The sequence below is a fragment of the Dipteris shenzhenensis genome, chromosome 5 (assembly GCF_047967505.1).
Source record: "Dipteris shenzhenensis isolate YYH24624 ecotype China chromosome 5, Dip_SZ_1.0, whole genome shotgun sequence".
Classification (NCBI taxonomy): Eukaryota; Viridiplantae; Streptophyta; class Polypodiopsida; order Gleicheniales; family Dipteridaceae; genus Dipteris; species Dipteris shenzhenensis.
The window spans coordinates 47,746,134-47,762,301 of record NC_141600.1 but is presented as its reverse complement, the minus strand read 5'-3'; the positions used below and the strand labels follow the sequence as shown (position 1 = coordinate 47,762,301).

At 43.6% G+C, this 16,168-nt stretch overlaps 1 protein-coding gene across 3 annotated transcripts in view; it reads left to right on the top strand.

Annotated features, from left to right (window-relative positions):
• The window catches only part of LOC147902113 (O-fucosyltransferase 2-like), a 90,132-nt gene that overhangs the window by 61,440 nt on the left and 12,524 nt on the right, over positions 1 to 16,168 (top strand). For all 3 annotated transcript variants that reach the window (XR_015541005.1, XM_087374771.1, XM_087374770.1), the window contains exon 8: positions 8,115 to 8,527. Coding sequence is in view for 2 of the 3 variants with exons in the window: in XM_087374771.1 (XP_087230897.1) it covers positions 8,115 to 8,527 (413 nt within the window). In the remaining variant the exon portion in view is untranslated. The remainder of the gene's footprint in view (positions 1 to 8,114; positions 8,528 to 16,168) is intronic.

The window sequence follows — 16,168 nt, the reverse complement described above, 5'->3', positions numbered from 1 at the left end:
CCACCCTTTACGTTGTTGAGGTTGGTTACAATTGATGCCTTTTTGACTAGCAAGGGGCTTCATAACAGTCCAACTGAAAGGGGCTTCATAACAGTCCAACTGAAAGTACCCACTACATCAACTGCAATACTTTGAACTTATCTCCTTTTGGTGATTGATCCTTTTCTTGTATATCATCACATTGGTAGAGCAGGGGGGTGCTGGAATTATCGCCAAAGTTCATGGCAGTGACCAATGTATGACTAATAAGTGGGTTAGGGGCACTTTTCCCTCCTCAAGAGATTTTTCCTCCTAATCACAGTTAGGATCCCTAACTACAGTTAGTGGTTAGTGGGTTTTGTCACTTTGACAAAACCCAAGGCTTGTATGTTGTTTCTATCTCTTCAGTATAGTGTGTGCTTTTGCTCTCTCTTGCTCTCTTGCACACACACACACATTCTCACAAAGTGGTTGGAAGAGGATGATCTGGCAGATACATCTCATTTGCTATAGCTCTACCTAGAAGCTTTCAGCTTGAGCCTACTTCGGTTGTGGCTCCTTCAAGCTCAACAGAGCGTATGTCTGGAGCATTACCTGATGCTCAAGAGAGGGCTAGAACCTTTGTTTCTTTTGTACAGACATGCTTAGATATCTAGAGGTCGCTTGGTGACATTGTATGTTCACCCGCGGTACTGCTTGCTGTCAGTATATTTGCCTTGGGACTTCTATGACAATGTACTAGTCACTATGAGATGGTTTTTGCAGTGTATATGGATTGCTATCCTAGGCTCCGAACAATCATATATGCTGTGTCAGTTCGTAATACATGCTTCTATGATAGTATATTCACATGTATTTCAGTCATTGCATAGCCTTGTAACATCCAGTTGCAATTGAGGTCGCTTGCCATGTTTCAAGAGAGGGGTATGTCACGAGCCCTGGAAAACTGGTTGGCAAGGCCACATGGTGTGGATGTGCAAGATTTTCCCCTAGGGAATTGTATCGTGGGGAAAATTTAGGGTTTAGGTCCAAGAGGGGCCAAATAACCTTAGAAGTTTAAGTTGGCCATTAGTTTGGTCTTAAAGAGTGCCCTGCTAGAGGGGCATGGGGGCAAATGAAGAGGGGGATGCCATGTGGCATCTCTCATACCTTGGATGGATTTGGAAGCTAACTTGAGGAAACACCTGGAGAACCCAGGGGGGGGAAGATAGATGCGACGAATTGACGGAGAGCAAAAAAGCACATACGGGACATATGAAATCGGAGAGGGAAGCGAGAGATGACGGACGGAATCCATGCGGGGCTGACGGCAGAGGCTTATGGACTGATTTCCATGGGCTAAGGCGAGGCCTGAAGGAAGATTCCCGCTGCTGTATGGACGCTGCACGGGCTGGAACAGGCTGGTACGGACGACCATATGTCGTGAGAGTGGCTATACGTATGAGCCGTACTCTACGTACTAGAGTACGGGTTGGCACGGGAAAGCTATGCACATGCTCTTGCTAGCAGTGTACAAACAGCCGTACAAGGACATGCTAGTGTACGGACTGCTGTACGGAATAACACATACAGCTGCTTCGGGATTGTGATGGGCTAAGCACGAGCTATTTGCTGATGCTTCGGGCTGCGTATGCGGGCAAGTGGATCTTGGCTGCACGGGCAGCTTCTTGTGAGGCAAGATGGAAAGTGTGCTTTCAAAATGGGTATGCATTAGCTCGCGAATGAGCTTGGTTCGAACTTCGGCTAGTTAAGAGTTCTCACATGCCTCATTGAGTTGCTTCCAGTTGTGAGTCGTTTTTGGAGCTTTTTGGATGCCCTCCAAGGTTCCCAGCCGAGATGGGTTGATCAAAATATCAGATGTCAAAAATATAGATGCCGTTCATGGTGGATGCTTACAGTTTAGGTCCTTGATCCTGAGGGTGTGGGCAGGCCAGTTATGCTCTCTCACCCATTGCTTGGGTATTTTAGTGAATCCGAGAGCACTTGTGGCAGTGAGGGGAGTTGTGTGACCCCATATGGGCTGCTAGCAACAACTCCAAATCTTATGTAGGTGTTTGAGAATAGATGGATGCCCATTTCCATTGGGGGGAGTAATAGCAGAACCGAGCAGGGTCATTGCTTGGAAAACTAATGCCTAGTGAGAGTGGGAAATGTATTGAATGCTAGTGAGATTGAGTTCACTGTGTATCTAATTTGCTGGTTTCTCCAACTAATAAAGAAATACCGAAAGGGGCGCCAAGGGTTTGGGGCCAATCTGTGTCCTGGTCTTGGAGCAGGAGAACTCTAGCTCCCAATCTGTGTTTAAGTTATTAGCTGAATTTTGTTAGTGTGAAAGCTTTGGCTGGTTAGTTGTCTAATACCGCCCTCTTGTTGGCCTTGAGGCCGGTTTCAGTCCTCCTAGGCTACAGCTTGTTTTCTACCAGGTGTTGCTGGCGCATTAGGTGCAGCATCGGTGGGGTTGGGGTTCATCCCATCCCCATTCAAAAGACCCCATAAACCTTTGGCAACATCACATTTTTAACCATGAAACTCCATAAAGAGCAATTGGTGCCATCAAGTTTGTCCTCCTAGCACAAAGCTCCAACAAACAAATTATTATTCTGAGCCATTGTCAAAAAAATGCACAAGCTGCCCTCAAAATTCACTTACTGTGATTGATTTCTGCACCAAATAAAGGCTATTTGTTACGTCACCACAAGCCAATGCTTGGCTTAACAAATGCACATGGAATGTACCTGCAAACAACAAAAGCAAGCAAAGGAGAAAGAAAGAAAGAAAGAAAGTTTATTAAAGTCTTCGGAAGACCGATGGGTCTATGAGACTGTGAAAATCCTGATACAACAAGCTGTGGTAGTGGAGCTACTAAACGAGCGTCCGTACCAATGCAAAAGCAAAAATGCAGAATGGCAGTACTAAGTCCTAAGTACAACATAGTCATGTCGATGGTCAACTATATATCAGTCTCAGCATTGTCATCATCATCATCGGCAGCAGCAAGATATCAGGATGGATGAGGCAGTGGAGGCATGAAGTCAGCAATAGAGTGCTGTCGGCCACTCAGAGGTGCAGTCCTGGCACGTCTCCTGGTCGTAGCTTTGCGTCTGACTAGGGCTATTGTGACCCCTGCGGTCGGGCTCCGGGTCACGGTCATGTCGAGGCCTCGTCTTGTGGGGGTCCATGTGATCTAGCTGAAAGAACTCCGTGATAGAGCTCTGAGAGGGATCAGCCGAGGAAGAAGTCTACTCCTGTCTCCGTGCTTGAAGTATCCTCTCACGGTGTCTAAGAGCAGAAGCCCAAATTTCTGAGCAAACGCAAATGCACCTTTCTTAGGGGGAATAAACAGCCTGAGCAGAAATAGAGTTCAAGAAACAGCAAGTCGAGCTGCTTTGACTGAATTTCGTACATTTACAAAGTCTGCATCTTCTTTATAGCATGAAACACACTCAATCTCTCATCGTCCAACTTTGTGTCCATTCGGTTTGCCAATCTCCATTTTGCACAAAACCACCTCAGGTTTGGTTAAGCAGCAACCGAATTGAGGTGCACGAAAGCAGAACTGGTCAAGCCTAAAGAGTGGGAGGCAATGAGCAACTTGCTTTGATACCAAATGAATGAGTGAAGTACAAAAAGGTCCAAACATGGCAAAACCCCCAAAAAACAAAGTTAATAATTAACTAGGGTTGAGAGCACACACACGCGCGCCCCCACTAACTCAACTAGTAACTGTGATTAGGAGTAAAAACCTTATACTACAAGAAAAAATGAGCCTGTAACCTTCTAATTATTAATACACTTCATGCTGCATGAAATTTCATGGAATCAAGAGGAGGCCCTATACCTTATCAATGGTACCATCTGACTTCCTTTTTAGCTCATACAGCCATTTCGCACCGATTGCCTTCTTACCAACATGCAAATGCACTAATTCCCGAGTGTAGTTTTCCTGAATAGACTCATACTTTGCTGTCTGAGAGGAGCTGACAGCTTACTGCCCTGCGAAGTTTGTAGAAGCCACCGAGGGACTGATCTGGCTTCTTGTGCAGCTGCCCTCTTCTCTGACAATTTCTTCCACATCAGCATGTGCTATAGGCTGTTCATGACCCTGATCTGGAGCATCCAAAGTCTGCTGTGCAGGCTGCAAATACTGATCCAAAGTTTGTTGCGCAGTTTGCAAATGCTGATCTTCTGCTGCTTGTTCTAATCTGCTGTCAACTGGCAGTCTTCAAATACTTCTTTTTTGAACCTGCAGGTAGCTGTCTTTCAAACTCAGTCATGGACTGATCTGACATGAACCACATCTGTACCGACATGATCCTCTGAATGTGAGGATTGTAGAGATGGTAAACCTACTTTTGTCAATCCATTTTTCCTCTTAGCAACATCGTTTGGTGAGGTGCATATGGCACTGTACACTGGTGCTTAATGCCTTTTTCCTGCAAATTTTCCTAAAAGCACTTGACATGTAGCAAACCCCCCACAACCCCCCACCTCCCCTCCCTTGCCCGCCCCCTTGCCACTTTTCGTTCTGTCAGTCCTTAGAGTCTACCCTTGCAGCCTGTCTGGTTTTCAGCCATGGCAACAAAATGCTGCAAACACATAAATACATCAGATTGATCCTTCAAAGAATAGACCCATGTAACTTTAGAAACGTCTCAACAAAGGTCACAAAGTACAGATTCTTTCTCAAGGATGGTGTCCTCATGAGACCACACACATTACTCTGTATAAGCTGCAATATTTTGATAGTCGTAGCTGGTCCATCCCTTGGAAAGGCATTCCTGTGCAATTTTCCCAAAATTCATGGTTCACAGACATGTTTTGGAGGGATCTCTAGTGAAGGTGTATTTAATACCATATTGTATTTTTTATAAAAGCTGCAAATCCCCATAGTATGCCACAAGTTCGCATCTTTCATTGCAGATGTTGCTATTCACACAAGCATTTTGCATGCTGCTGTCGTGTGCACCAATTGATATAAACTATGATGTAAAGTGCTTGTAGTGACTATGTGGTAGTCGTTTTCTCTCTCTTAAGATGCACTGATCATCCTAAATAATGACAACATATCCTCCTCTACCAAAAGAGGAATCAGAAAGCAAATTCGTACATATTCGTGGAGAATAAAGGCATTTGGAAGACACAAATTGGCTGCATCTGCACATGAAAAAATAATCTTCCAAACTCACTTCACAGGATATGAAGAATTGTTGGCACAGGATACTCTTTTGCCAAAAGGGGCAGGTTGCAAATCAACGAACAAGTGCTTCTTGGAAATAATCTGCCTAAATGCACCACTGTGAAATGCCAAACTGCATGTGAAGTATTACTCACACTGAGCGAACTGTCCTCAATAACAGGATCATAACTGCATACCAAAAAGGACCGCTCTTCAGCCACAATTTGTTGAAGCATTATCCTTGTCAACAAGTAGAGAGAATTGTGGTAACTCGAATAGGACTCTGGCAATGATTGCAATGTCGTAGAGATCAAAGGTAATTTCATTAATATTCAGGAGTTACTCTCTAAGATGTTGTATCTTTGTTGGATACTATCGGTCTCATGCATATTTAGCTTCGCAAGATCCTTCTTAAGAAATGAAACCCTTGCCTCATTCTTAGCCTGATACACATGGTCTGCATGACATGCCATGCATGCAAAGAGGTCTTGCTAGGCTTGATGTGTGGAATAATAAACCTTTTGATTGACAAAGATTGAAGGCAAGAGCCTGGGCATCACAAGCATCCCATCTTCTCTGATGAGCTGTGACAGTGCAGCTGTTACAGGTGTCAGTCTAGCCACTATTGCAGCTTGTGTTCCACCAATTGTGGCCGGGGCATTAGGTGCAGTATCCTTGGGGTCGAGCTTCATCCCCCATTCACAACACCCCATAAACCTTTGGCAACAACAAATTATTACCAATGAAACTCCATAGTGATTGGGGCATGAAGTTTGGCCTCCTAAGATGCAACTTGTGTTCCAATAGGTGTAATTGGGTTGGCATGGCCTTAGGTGCAACATTAGGTCGAGCTTCATCCCCATTCATAAGACCCCATAAATCTTTGGCAACAGCACATTTTTAACAATGAAACTCCATAGTAATTCATTAAGTTTGTCCTCCTAGGCAGCAACTTGTGTTCTAGCAAGTGTGGTTGGGCTGGCAGGGCATTAGGTGACAATGTACCAAAATTTTCTTCAAACTTATCTTTAAACTCAATAGTAATTGGGGCCATCAAGGTTGTCCTCCTAGGCTGCAGCTTGTGTTCTAGCAGGTGTGGCTGGGCTGGCAAAGCATCATGTGTGGCTGGGTTGGCAGGGCATTAGATGCAGCATGTGCAAGGTCGGACATCATCCACATTCACAAGACCCCATAAACCTTTCGCAAAAGAGCGAGAGGGCAATGAGCAACTTGCTTTGATACCCAATGAATGAGTGAAGTACAAAAAGGTGTGAATATGACAAAACGTTTAAAACTCAAACTTAACCACCAATTAGGGTTGAGAGCACACAGCTAAACACACCTACTAACTTAACCACTAACTGTGGTTAGGAGGACAAACCTTATACTACAAGGAAAAAGTGCCCCAACCTTGTTCTAATTAGTACACTGACACTACCTTAATATTTCCAACAGATGATTGCTTGCAAAATTCATGGTATCAAGAGGAGGCGCTATACATAGTCAAGTGATGTCTCGCTCTTGATTTAGACTTAGTGAGGTACACATAGGTAAAAAACATGATGTTTCTCTGCATTTTAAGTGTTGCGTTATCAATATCTTAAGAAGATGTAAGGAGGAGCTTTTACATGAAGTGAAGCATGTTTTCCGATCATAGCTCCAACCTCTCTCCTTGTGCATTCTCTGAGTTGTTCCTAGGCTCATCAGTTATCTCTTGTAGGTGTGATAGACACCTCCAGCTGCTCCCGTGGGGGGTAGGATCTCATGCTGATACCCGTTCTTACTTTCTTTGGTTTCATAGGCTTTTTGGGCCTTCCGCAGACGTTAATGAACCTTTCTTTCTTTCTTAGTACTACAATACGGTCTATCTGCAGCAAGTGCCCCCTTCCGCTGTCTGCCTCATTTCTTTTGTTTTTGTATTCCTCTTGAAGCTGTCTTCCCCTCCTTTTATTCTCTTATGGGAATTAAGTGCATAGCACACAATATCAAACTCCTGGATGAAAACGTCTTTGAGATCATATTGTAACAAAGAAGGCAAGTGCTCAAATGGATGAGAAAACTCGTTTACTGGACCCTCGTGCTTGTAGTTTGGAGCCATCTAGAGTTTGCTTCTTGTCTATACTTTCACTCTCTCGATACGAGGGTGTAGGTTCAAAAGTACTCAATTTGATCTCTTCCTCCCCTGCACAATTCTCTCGTCTCCTCTCACTCCTCTATGTTTGTCGCTGCTTAGGTACATTATCATCTTTTAAAAGTGAGTATTGTGATTTAGCTACCCTTCATGAGATAAATTCTCCTCTACAGGTATTGACCAACACTAGGATCCCATGCTTAATGTTGCTCGTAGATGCTGTGCTTGTTCTTCTCTTCCCTTGTCCAAGGTGGTGATGCGGCTTGTTTTCAATTCTGAATGGAGTCTGTGGCAGCACTTGCCATTAAAAAGCACTGGGCTGCTCTCATCTGCTAATCTATGATGCATTGTCTCAATATGTAGCCATATTCACATAATATTTCCCTTTCTTTCCTGCTTATTGTGATCAAATGTTGCTGTGGCCGAAGTGCGTGTGATGTTTTGGTCTTCTTCTCAGTGTCAGCATCGATCTCGTGGAACACCTAGACAGGCCAAAAACTCATTTGAGCCTGTGATTCTGTATATCATCTATTGAGGTTCGAAAGATTTTTCCTGGGAAAAAAATAGCTCTGTGTATCTTGGACTTAATGATTTACATCTGTCATTTGTTGATTGGATACACGGTTTTGTACTTGTTTGTATAATGGATTGAAACCGACCAAGTAAAGCTTTGTCATTATGGTAAGAACATGGTATGTATGCAGACAGTACACTAAGCAACTTGCTTAAGATCTTGCTGGAGCATGAGTGTCATGTCAGTGTAAAACATGCTTTCGTATTTTGTATTTTTAGGTAATTTCTTTTGCACTGTGTGATATGTACTTGCAGAGACTTAGGTGCAGGTGTAATTTTCATGCATTAAAGTTTATTCCAAAAATTCAAAGAACTGCAGCGCTGCTGGTTGAAAGAATGAGGGAAAGGACCAGTAGATGGGGACCTTTGCAGGAAGAGCCAGAGTCTCAAGGTGATGCTGATAGCAGTCAACATGTTTCTCAGATAAATAGTCTTCGTATGCTGGTGGATATTGAAAGCACTGGCAATCTCTCTCGTCTGCTGGAGGACAATGTCCAGCATGGAAAGAGAAGGAACGTTAAGTACCTAGGACTTCATCTGAGGTTTGAGATGGACATGGCTGCTTATTCTATGTGTGAATTCGGAGGGGGCGAAAGTGAACAGCGTGAACTGGAAGCATACAGGGAGATCCATTTTCCGACGCTTACAGCATACAAGAAGAGTGGAAAGTAAGCATGTCTATCCTTAGAGATGTTTAATTTCTATTTTTAGTCCGTTTTCTACTTAAAAGTTACAAGTTAATGTCTCTTCAGCCTGGCTATTACAAAGGCAAGGAAAGTTATACAGTGCAGGTTATGGTTTACTACAAGATAGGGGTAGACAGTGGTTGAAAATTGCTTACTCCCGCATGCATACGATTATATATCTTGTGACTCCATAATACATATGTGCACCCATGCTTGCACCGGCAGACAGAACAGAAAGAAATGATTTCATTTTTATTTGTGTAGAACTGCAGGGATTTTTTAGATCCAGTAGAAGAGTCATAGGCCAGAACCATTCAAAGGGAGTAGCAAGAGTACCTCTTTTAGTAGTAACTGTTACAGTTTTATGATGATAGAGCATGGGATCAAGAAACATGGGTTTATGAGATCAACAGGTAGCTAATCCCATTGTAAGGATGCGGATAGTATCCCTGGTAGCCTTAACTGACACTTGGAGATTATAATGAAGTAAATAGAGGGTGACTGGGATCGTTCACCCTCAATGAGGACTTGCAAGGACTCAACCTACAATGGAAAGAGCTCAGCTATTTGGTGTCAATCAAAATACTAAATCATTGCCAAATTTCAACCTAAAGCCAAGGTTTTCATTGTGTTACATCTTCAAGGATGCACATTTCCCCATAATAAGCACTGTGTTTTAGGAAACTGATGGTTCTTCATCATCTTCTTATCCATGGAAATTCGATTCTAATGCAGCACAGTGAATTCTTCCTTGTTTTGTACACTAGAGCAGCCTCTTATCCCCCAGAGTCTTTTGAGCAACACAGCTTTTCTTTTTCACTGAAAAATTATCCAAGGGATGACAAGAAACCATGACTCATGAGAGCTATGATCTCTTTGACCTGAGAGGCCCGATCTTGTTTAATTATTTGGATGACCCAGCTTTGCTAAGGGGGAGCGATTAAAGATACATTGTTTTGAGTGGAGCCTTCACTTGTGCAAGGGTAATACATTGCTTGTAAAGGATTTATCCATGAGTTTGTCTCTTGGTCCAATGCATGGCCGTTTTCTGCTAGAAAGTCAAGTCATGAAGTATGAGTTTAGCTCATTGATTCACCCTTGGGGTAGTTAGGTGGTTAGGATTAGAGAAAGCTTGTGAGCTTGATTTGCTCCTCACCTTTTCTCTTTGCATCCTTTTCCCTCTTTACCCTTCCACTCTCCTTTCCCTCTTGCTCTGTTGTGTTCTCAATCGCTCGCCATCCTTGTGTTATTTTCACAGCCTATCCCCCATGGCTGATTTTCTTGCCCTTTTCTTGTCCGATGATGTGATTGGATGTTTGCAGGGGGTCCTAAAGGGGGTTTGGCGTGAAAGTGCTGTGAGAAACAAGGAGAGCAAGAGTGAGCAAGAGTGAGAGCTGAACGTAGGTCTACCTCAATAGAGGACTGAAATGAAGTGAGTACAAAAGAGAGATGAGAGGTTTTGTCTAAGTGACAAAACCCTATCTAATCACTAACCGTAGTTGGGGATTAGACAGTGGTTAAGGAGGAAAACCTCTAAGAGGGAAAAGTGCCCCTAATCCACTTATTACATTACATTGGCCATTGCTTAGAATATAATAATAATTCTAACACCCCCCCTACAGTGCCAATGTGGTGTACAAGGTAGTGATCAATTACCAAAAGGAGACACTGTAGAAGTAGTCACTGTAGATTGCTTCTTGCTCAGCCAAGAAATGCAAGCTTTGACAAAAAAGAAACAATTACCACTAGTGGACTGCCTAGTATCATAGTCTCCAGCCCAATTTGAATCACTGTAAGCATGCATCTGCAAGCCACCCCCCCTGGGAAATATCAAGCCATAAGACTTTGTGCCTTGCAAATAACGGAAGACGCGTTTGACAGCCTGCCAATGTGTAGTCTTTGGGCTGTGCATATATCTGCTCACCTGAGATACTGCATACTAAATATCAGACCTAGTATCGCACAAATAGATGAGGCATCCAACAGCCTGGCTGTAAAGTGTGACATCCACTAATTCACCTGCATCATACATAGTAAGCTTCAGCCCCGGCTCCATGGGAGTGGCTATAGGCTTACAATCACCAAAATAAAAATTTAACATGCTCAAATCTAGCATGTCAAATTCAGCTTTCAACTCAACTTTGAAATCTGCAATTATTTCCTCATTTGATCCTGTGAGTAGCATGTCATCTACATAAAGAATGATGACCAAAATATCCCCCCCATCCTTCTTGATGTAGAGGGTGCTTTCCGTGGGACTATTATGTAACCCCTTACTTGCCAGGAATGCATCAATCTTGGCATACCATGCACGTGGGGCTTGTTTCAGCCCATATAAAGCTTTGTTAAGCTTGCAAACCTGAAGTGCATTGCCAGAAAGTTCAAATCTAGGAGGTTGTTTAACATAAACCTCTTCCTGCAAGTCCCTATTAAGGAAAGCTGTTTTTATGTCCAACTGATGGACATTCCAAACAAAATTTCAGCCATGGCAATAACTGACCGTATGGTGGTCATCCAGGATGTAGGAGCAAAAGTCTCCTTATAATCTATGCCCTTCTCTTGTGCATATCCTTTGGCAACTAGCCTTGCCTTGTACTTGTCAATGGACCCATCTGGCTTCCTTTTCACCTTGAAAACCCACTTGGTACCAATGGCATGCTTTCCCGGTGGCAAATCCACAACATCCCAAGTCTAATGTTTCTCAATGGACTGCAATTCATTGTGCATAGCGTGCATCCAATGCACATTATCCTTTGCTTCTTCAAAAGAGTCAGGTTCTTCTTCATCAAGAAGAGTACCTGCATAAGCTGTCTCAATTGAAAGAGCCCCCATGCGTGTCTTACTGCACTACGAGTCCTGCCAGGAAATGGGGCCTCAAGCCTGCTCTCCTTTAGAGTCTGTAGCAACCAATTCAGGACTGTTTTGGCTGTGTGTATCTCTTGAATCTCTTGCCTGACAACTTCATCCACACCCTATGGAGATACAAAATCAACTGGTGGCTGAATCAGGGCATGTGGATTAAGAGGAGCTTGCTGTAAATTTCAGCATGAACCTCAGCGGGGGAACCAAATGCTATAGGAAGCATCTCCTCAAAAACATCATCTAAAGAAGCTGGAATATTAAATTCAGCATATGTATGTGCTGAATTCTCTGAAAATGTAACATCTCTACTAACAAAAATCTTGCGAGAAGCAGGATTGTAGAGACGATAGCCTTTGCTTTGTAAACTATACCCAACAAAAATGCATTTAAGTGCCTTAATCTGACAACTTGTGTCGAAACTCCACAAACATGTGGGCATAGGCAACACAACCAAAAACTCTGAAGTGATCCATTGAAGGATTTCTCCCATGCCATGCCTCATAGGGAGTGATTGTCTTCAAAGCCTTTGTGGGAGCCCGATTCAAAACATAGTTGGCACACATGAGGCCTTAGAGCCAAAACGTGTGAGGTAACTTTTTACTGGTAAGCATGCATCTATCCATCTCCATAAGAGTGCGATTCTTGCGCTCAGCTTTGCCATTTTGTTGAGGTGTAAGCCTCACTGTAAGCTGATGCGTGATGCCTTTCTCCTTTAAAAATGCCTCGAACTCATGAGACATACACTCTCCCCCTCTGTTTGTGTGAAGTGTCTGCACGTTGAGTCCTATCTCATTCTCAACCATAGCCACAAAGTGCTTGAAATGCATAAACACTTTTGATTTTGCCTTAAGACCATAGGCCCAAGTATAGTTGGTGAAGTCATCTATGAATGTAACATAATAGAGATAACTCCCAAAAGCAGGTGTCCTCATGGGACTGCAGACATAACTGTAAATGAGCTGTAATTTGTGTGTAGCTCTCACTGCACCATCCTTCTTGAAAGGAAATCTATGCATCTTGGCAAGGATGCAACCCTCACATGCATGAGGAGGAAGTGACTCCAAAGGAGGCAATGCATCAACCATAGCATGCTTTTGAAGTGTCATTAAGTTGCCATAGCTCATGTGTCCATACCTAGCATGCCATAACTCCGCATTCTGCATCGCAGCAGCGGGAGTGCTCACTGAAAATGCAAGATCAGATCTTTTCTCATATATATCAAGCTGAAAAAGACCCTAATACAAAGTGCCAGACAACATCAAAGCATAGTCATTCTCTTTGTCTCTATCAAGAGAGGATACTCAAAGCAAATTCTTCTTTATACTTGGCACCTATAGAACATTTGAAATTCTGAAATTTGTGCCATCAGTGGATGTGAGAATGATGTCCCCCACTCCACACACTGAATAAGAAGAATTATTTGCACAAGTCGCCTTCTTTTTAGTAGGTGGGGGATGCAGAGATGCAAAAAGGATCTTCTTAGAAGTGATGTGCTTAGAAGCACCACTATCAAAATACCAAGTATTCTGTGTCTCATTGACACTAAAAAAGCATGCATCCTTTAAAGGGTCATAACTGCAAGTCAAGAAAGCATAAGGGTCATCCTCAATAGTGGCTGTAGCATCTGAACTACTCACTGAAAAATCTGAAATGCAAGACAAAAAGACATAGTGCTTTTCCACAAAGTTGGTTGTAACATCTCCCCCATCATGTGAATGAGGAGCTGATGCATCTGACACAGCCATACCTGAATCCCTTTTCTTTTCTTTAGCTATGCGCTTCTTGCATTCACCAATATAATGACCTGGCTTCTTGCAATAGTGACAAATGCCCTTTTTCCTAGGCTTATCTCATCACCCTTAGTCTTATAAGAGGGCTGTCCTGAATCAGCTTTATGCTGATGTGCGGGCTGATTGGCATGTTGCTTTTGCTGCCCTTTTCCCTTGGGCTTAAACTTAGAAAGCATGGCATGCTCACCAGCCCGTGTTGCCATATTTCTTCGTGTTTGTTCTTCCTGCAACAAAAGTCCTACCAACTCGTGAAAAGAGAGAGAATTACTGCCCCCCCTCAATGACAAATTCAGCGAGGTGTGGAAACCAAGATAGGACACATGAAGAGAATTCAGAGTGGTGGTAATCATCAAGAGTCCGTACTGTACGAACTAAACTGTACGGCATAAGTGCAGTCGACTGTACGGAAATCATACAAATGTACGGACGACGACTGCTTGTATAGAATGACGGGTACGGGAGCTGTACGGCAAAATTGGTACGGAATGCAAGTACGAACATGATGCGGAAGTTGTACGGATTTGGCGCAGGTGTACGACCTGTACAGACAGATGGCGCACGAGCTGTATGAGCGCCTACGCAAAGAGGTACAGATGGTGGTGGCAAACAGTACGGATGACCATACTGTTGTACGGATTGATTGCGAGCAGTACAACGGTGCTCGTACAGTACGGAACTGTATGGACAAGTTGGAGCTGAACTTGAAGATGGAGCTTGCAGGCTGGAAGCAGAAGGTCGGGCAGGGTGAACCTGCTCTGATACCCAATGTGAGAAATAGGGAGAGCAAGAGTAAGCAAGAGTGAGAGCTGAACGTAGGTCTACTCAATAGTGGACTGAAATGAAGTGAGTACAAAAGAGAGATGAGAGGTTTTGTCTAAGTGACAAAACCCTATCTAATCACTAATCGTAGTTAGGGATTAGATAGTGGTTAGGGAAAAAAACCTCTAAGAGGGAAATGTGTTAAACACACATCTATTTCCTATTGCAGATCACGGGAGCAGCACCAATTCTTTCCTCCCAGCCAACCTTGCTGAAGCATACGAGCTGACAGAGAATTTGCCACATGTCATCATCACAGGGCCTTCCTAATGCAACATTTCACCCCTCTCTTGGGATGCATTAAAATCCTTTGCCCCTAGGCACATTCCTTGCATTAGGCCCTTAGCCTTAGATCCACCTAGTCTAGTGCTATCAACCCTCACCTAGGACCTTGACATTAATTTCCTCCCGATCATTTACATGAAGTGCAAACAAATAATTACAAACATAGATCCTTTAAGGGAAATGTCGACTGATTCTTCCGAGGTCATGCTACCTCGACTAGAGCGTAACATTCCTTCCCTCTTCATACATCAATGTCCTCGATGATAAAGTCTGGGAACACTCTCCGCAACTGATATACGGATTCCCAGGTAGCTTCGGATAGAGGCTGACCATGCCATGCAACCAACACCGTGGGTATCTTTTGATTTCGTATTTGCATTGTTCCTCGGTCCAGGATTCTTGTTGGTTTGCACCTCGCATTATCCTCTATCTCCTGAAACAAAACCACACCTTCGATTAGTGAGTCACTTGTATGTAAAAATTTCTTTAAGCGCGAAACATGAAAAACCGGGTGCACCTTACACCCCTGTGGCAATTCTAATTTATAGGCTACCTTGCCTATTCTCTTTAGAATTAACCATGGCCCACGGTATCGAGGCGATAACTTAGCACACTCTCCTGAAGTCAACGACTTCGAGTGCGAAGGAACTCTGAGAAAAACTTGTTCTCCTTCCTTAAATACTCTTATAGACCGGTTTTCATCCGCATACACCTTGGCTCTATCCATAGCCTGGCGGATATTAGCTCTCGCAAGTGCTAGCATCTCCCGCATCTGAACCACAAAGTTCGCGGCACTAGGTACTTTCTGAGGTACTCCAACTATAGTTGGATTTGCTGGTCTATAACCATAGTTCAGCTCAAACGGACTGAACCCGGTAGAGGAATGTTTACTATCATTGTAGGCAAACTCCAACAATGGCAACCACTTGTACCACGTATGTTGCCTCAATGACACATATGCCCTCAGCATATCCTCTAAAGTCTGGTTGACTCTCTCCGTCTGACCATTCGTCTCAAGATGATCCCCACTACTCATTCCCAACTCAGTCCTTAGCGTCTCAAATACCGCTGTCCAAAAATGACCGGTAAATCTGACATCTCTGTCTGACACTATGGATCTAGGCAATCCATGCAGACGAAATATATGTCTAATGAACAAATCCGCCACTTGTGGGGCACTAACAGACTCTCTAGTCGGAATGAAGTGAGCCATCTTGGTTAGACGATCAACCACCACAAGGATAGAATCATGCCCTCCTTGTGTTGTAGGCAGCCCTACAATGAAGTCCATGGAAATGCTCTCCCACTTACTTAGTGGTATTTCCAAGGGCTATAGAAGTCCAGGTGGCTTCACCCGCTCGGCCTTACCTGACACGAGAAACACCGTGTCACATATTCATGAATATGCTTTTTCATCTTTGGCCAAAAGAAATCTCGCTTCACGAGATCATATGTCTTCTCGACTCCTGGGTGTCCCGTACATGGGCTATCATGGCACTGTCGAATGACTCTCTGCCTGAGATCATTCTGACTAGGTACTACAACCTTGCCATTTCTTTTCAGCATACCATCCCTTATGGTATATCTTGTACAAGTTTGGCCTTTTCTGGATGCCAGGTCATCCTTTTCATTTTCCCCGGGTTTTAACACATGAGCTTTAGGCCATAAGCTCTGGACAAACTCATCCACCTTTTGAGTTTCTCTGATCTCGGTCATTAGAGCACTCTCTAATACCGTGAAACTCAAGTTGTGTATAATGCGAGACAACGCATCAGCAACCTTATTATCTTTTTCTCTTCGGTACCAAATCGTTAAAGTAAACTCCTGCATGAGCTCTGCCCACCTAGCTTGGCGGCCTCTCAAGTCA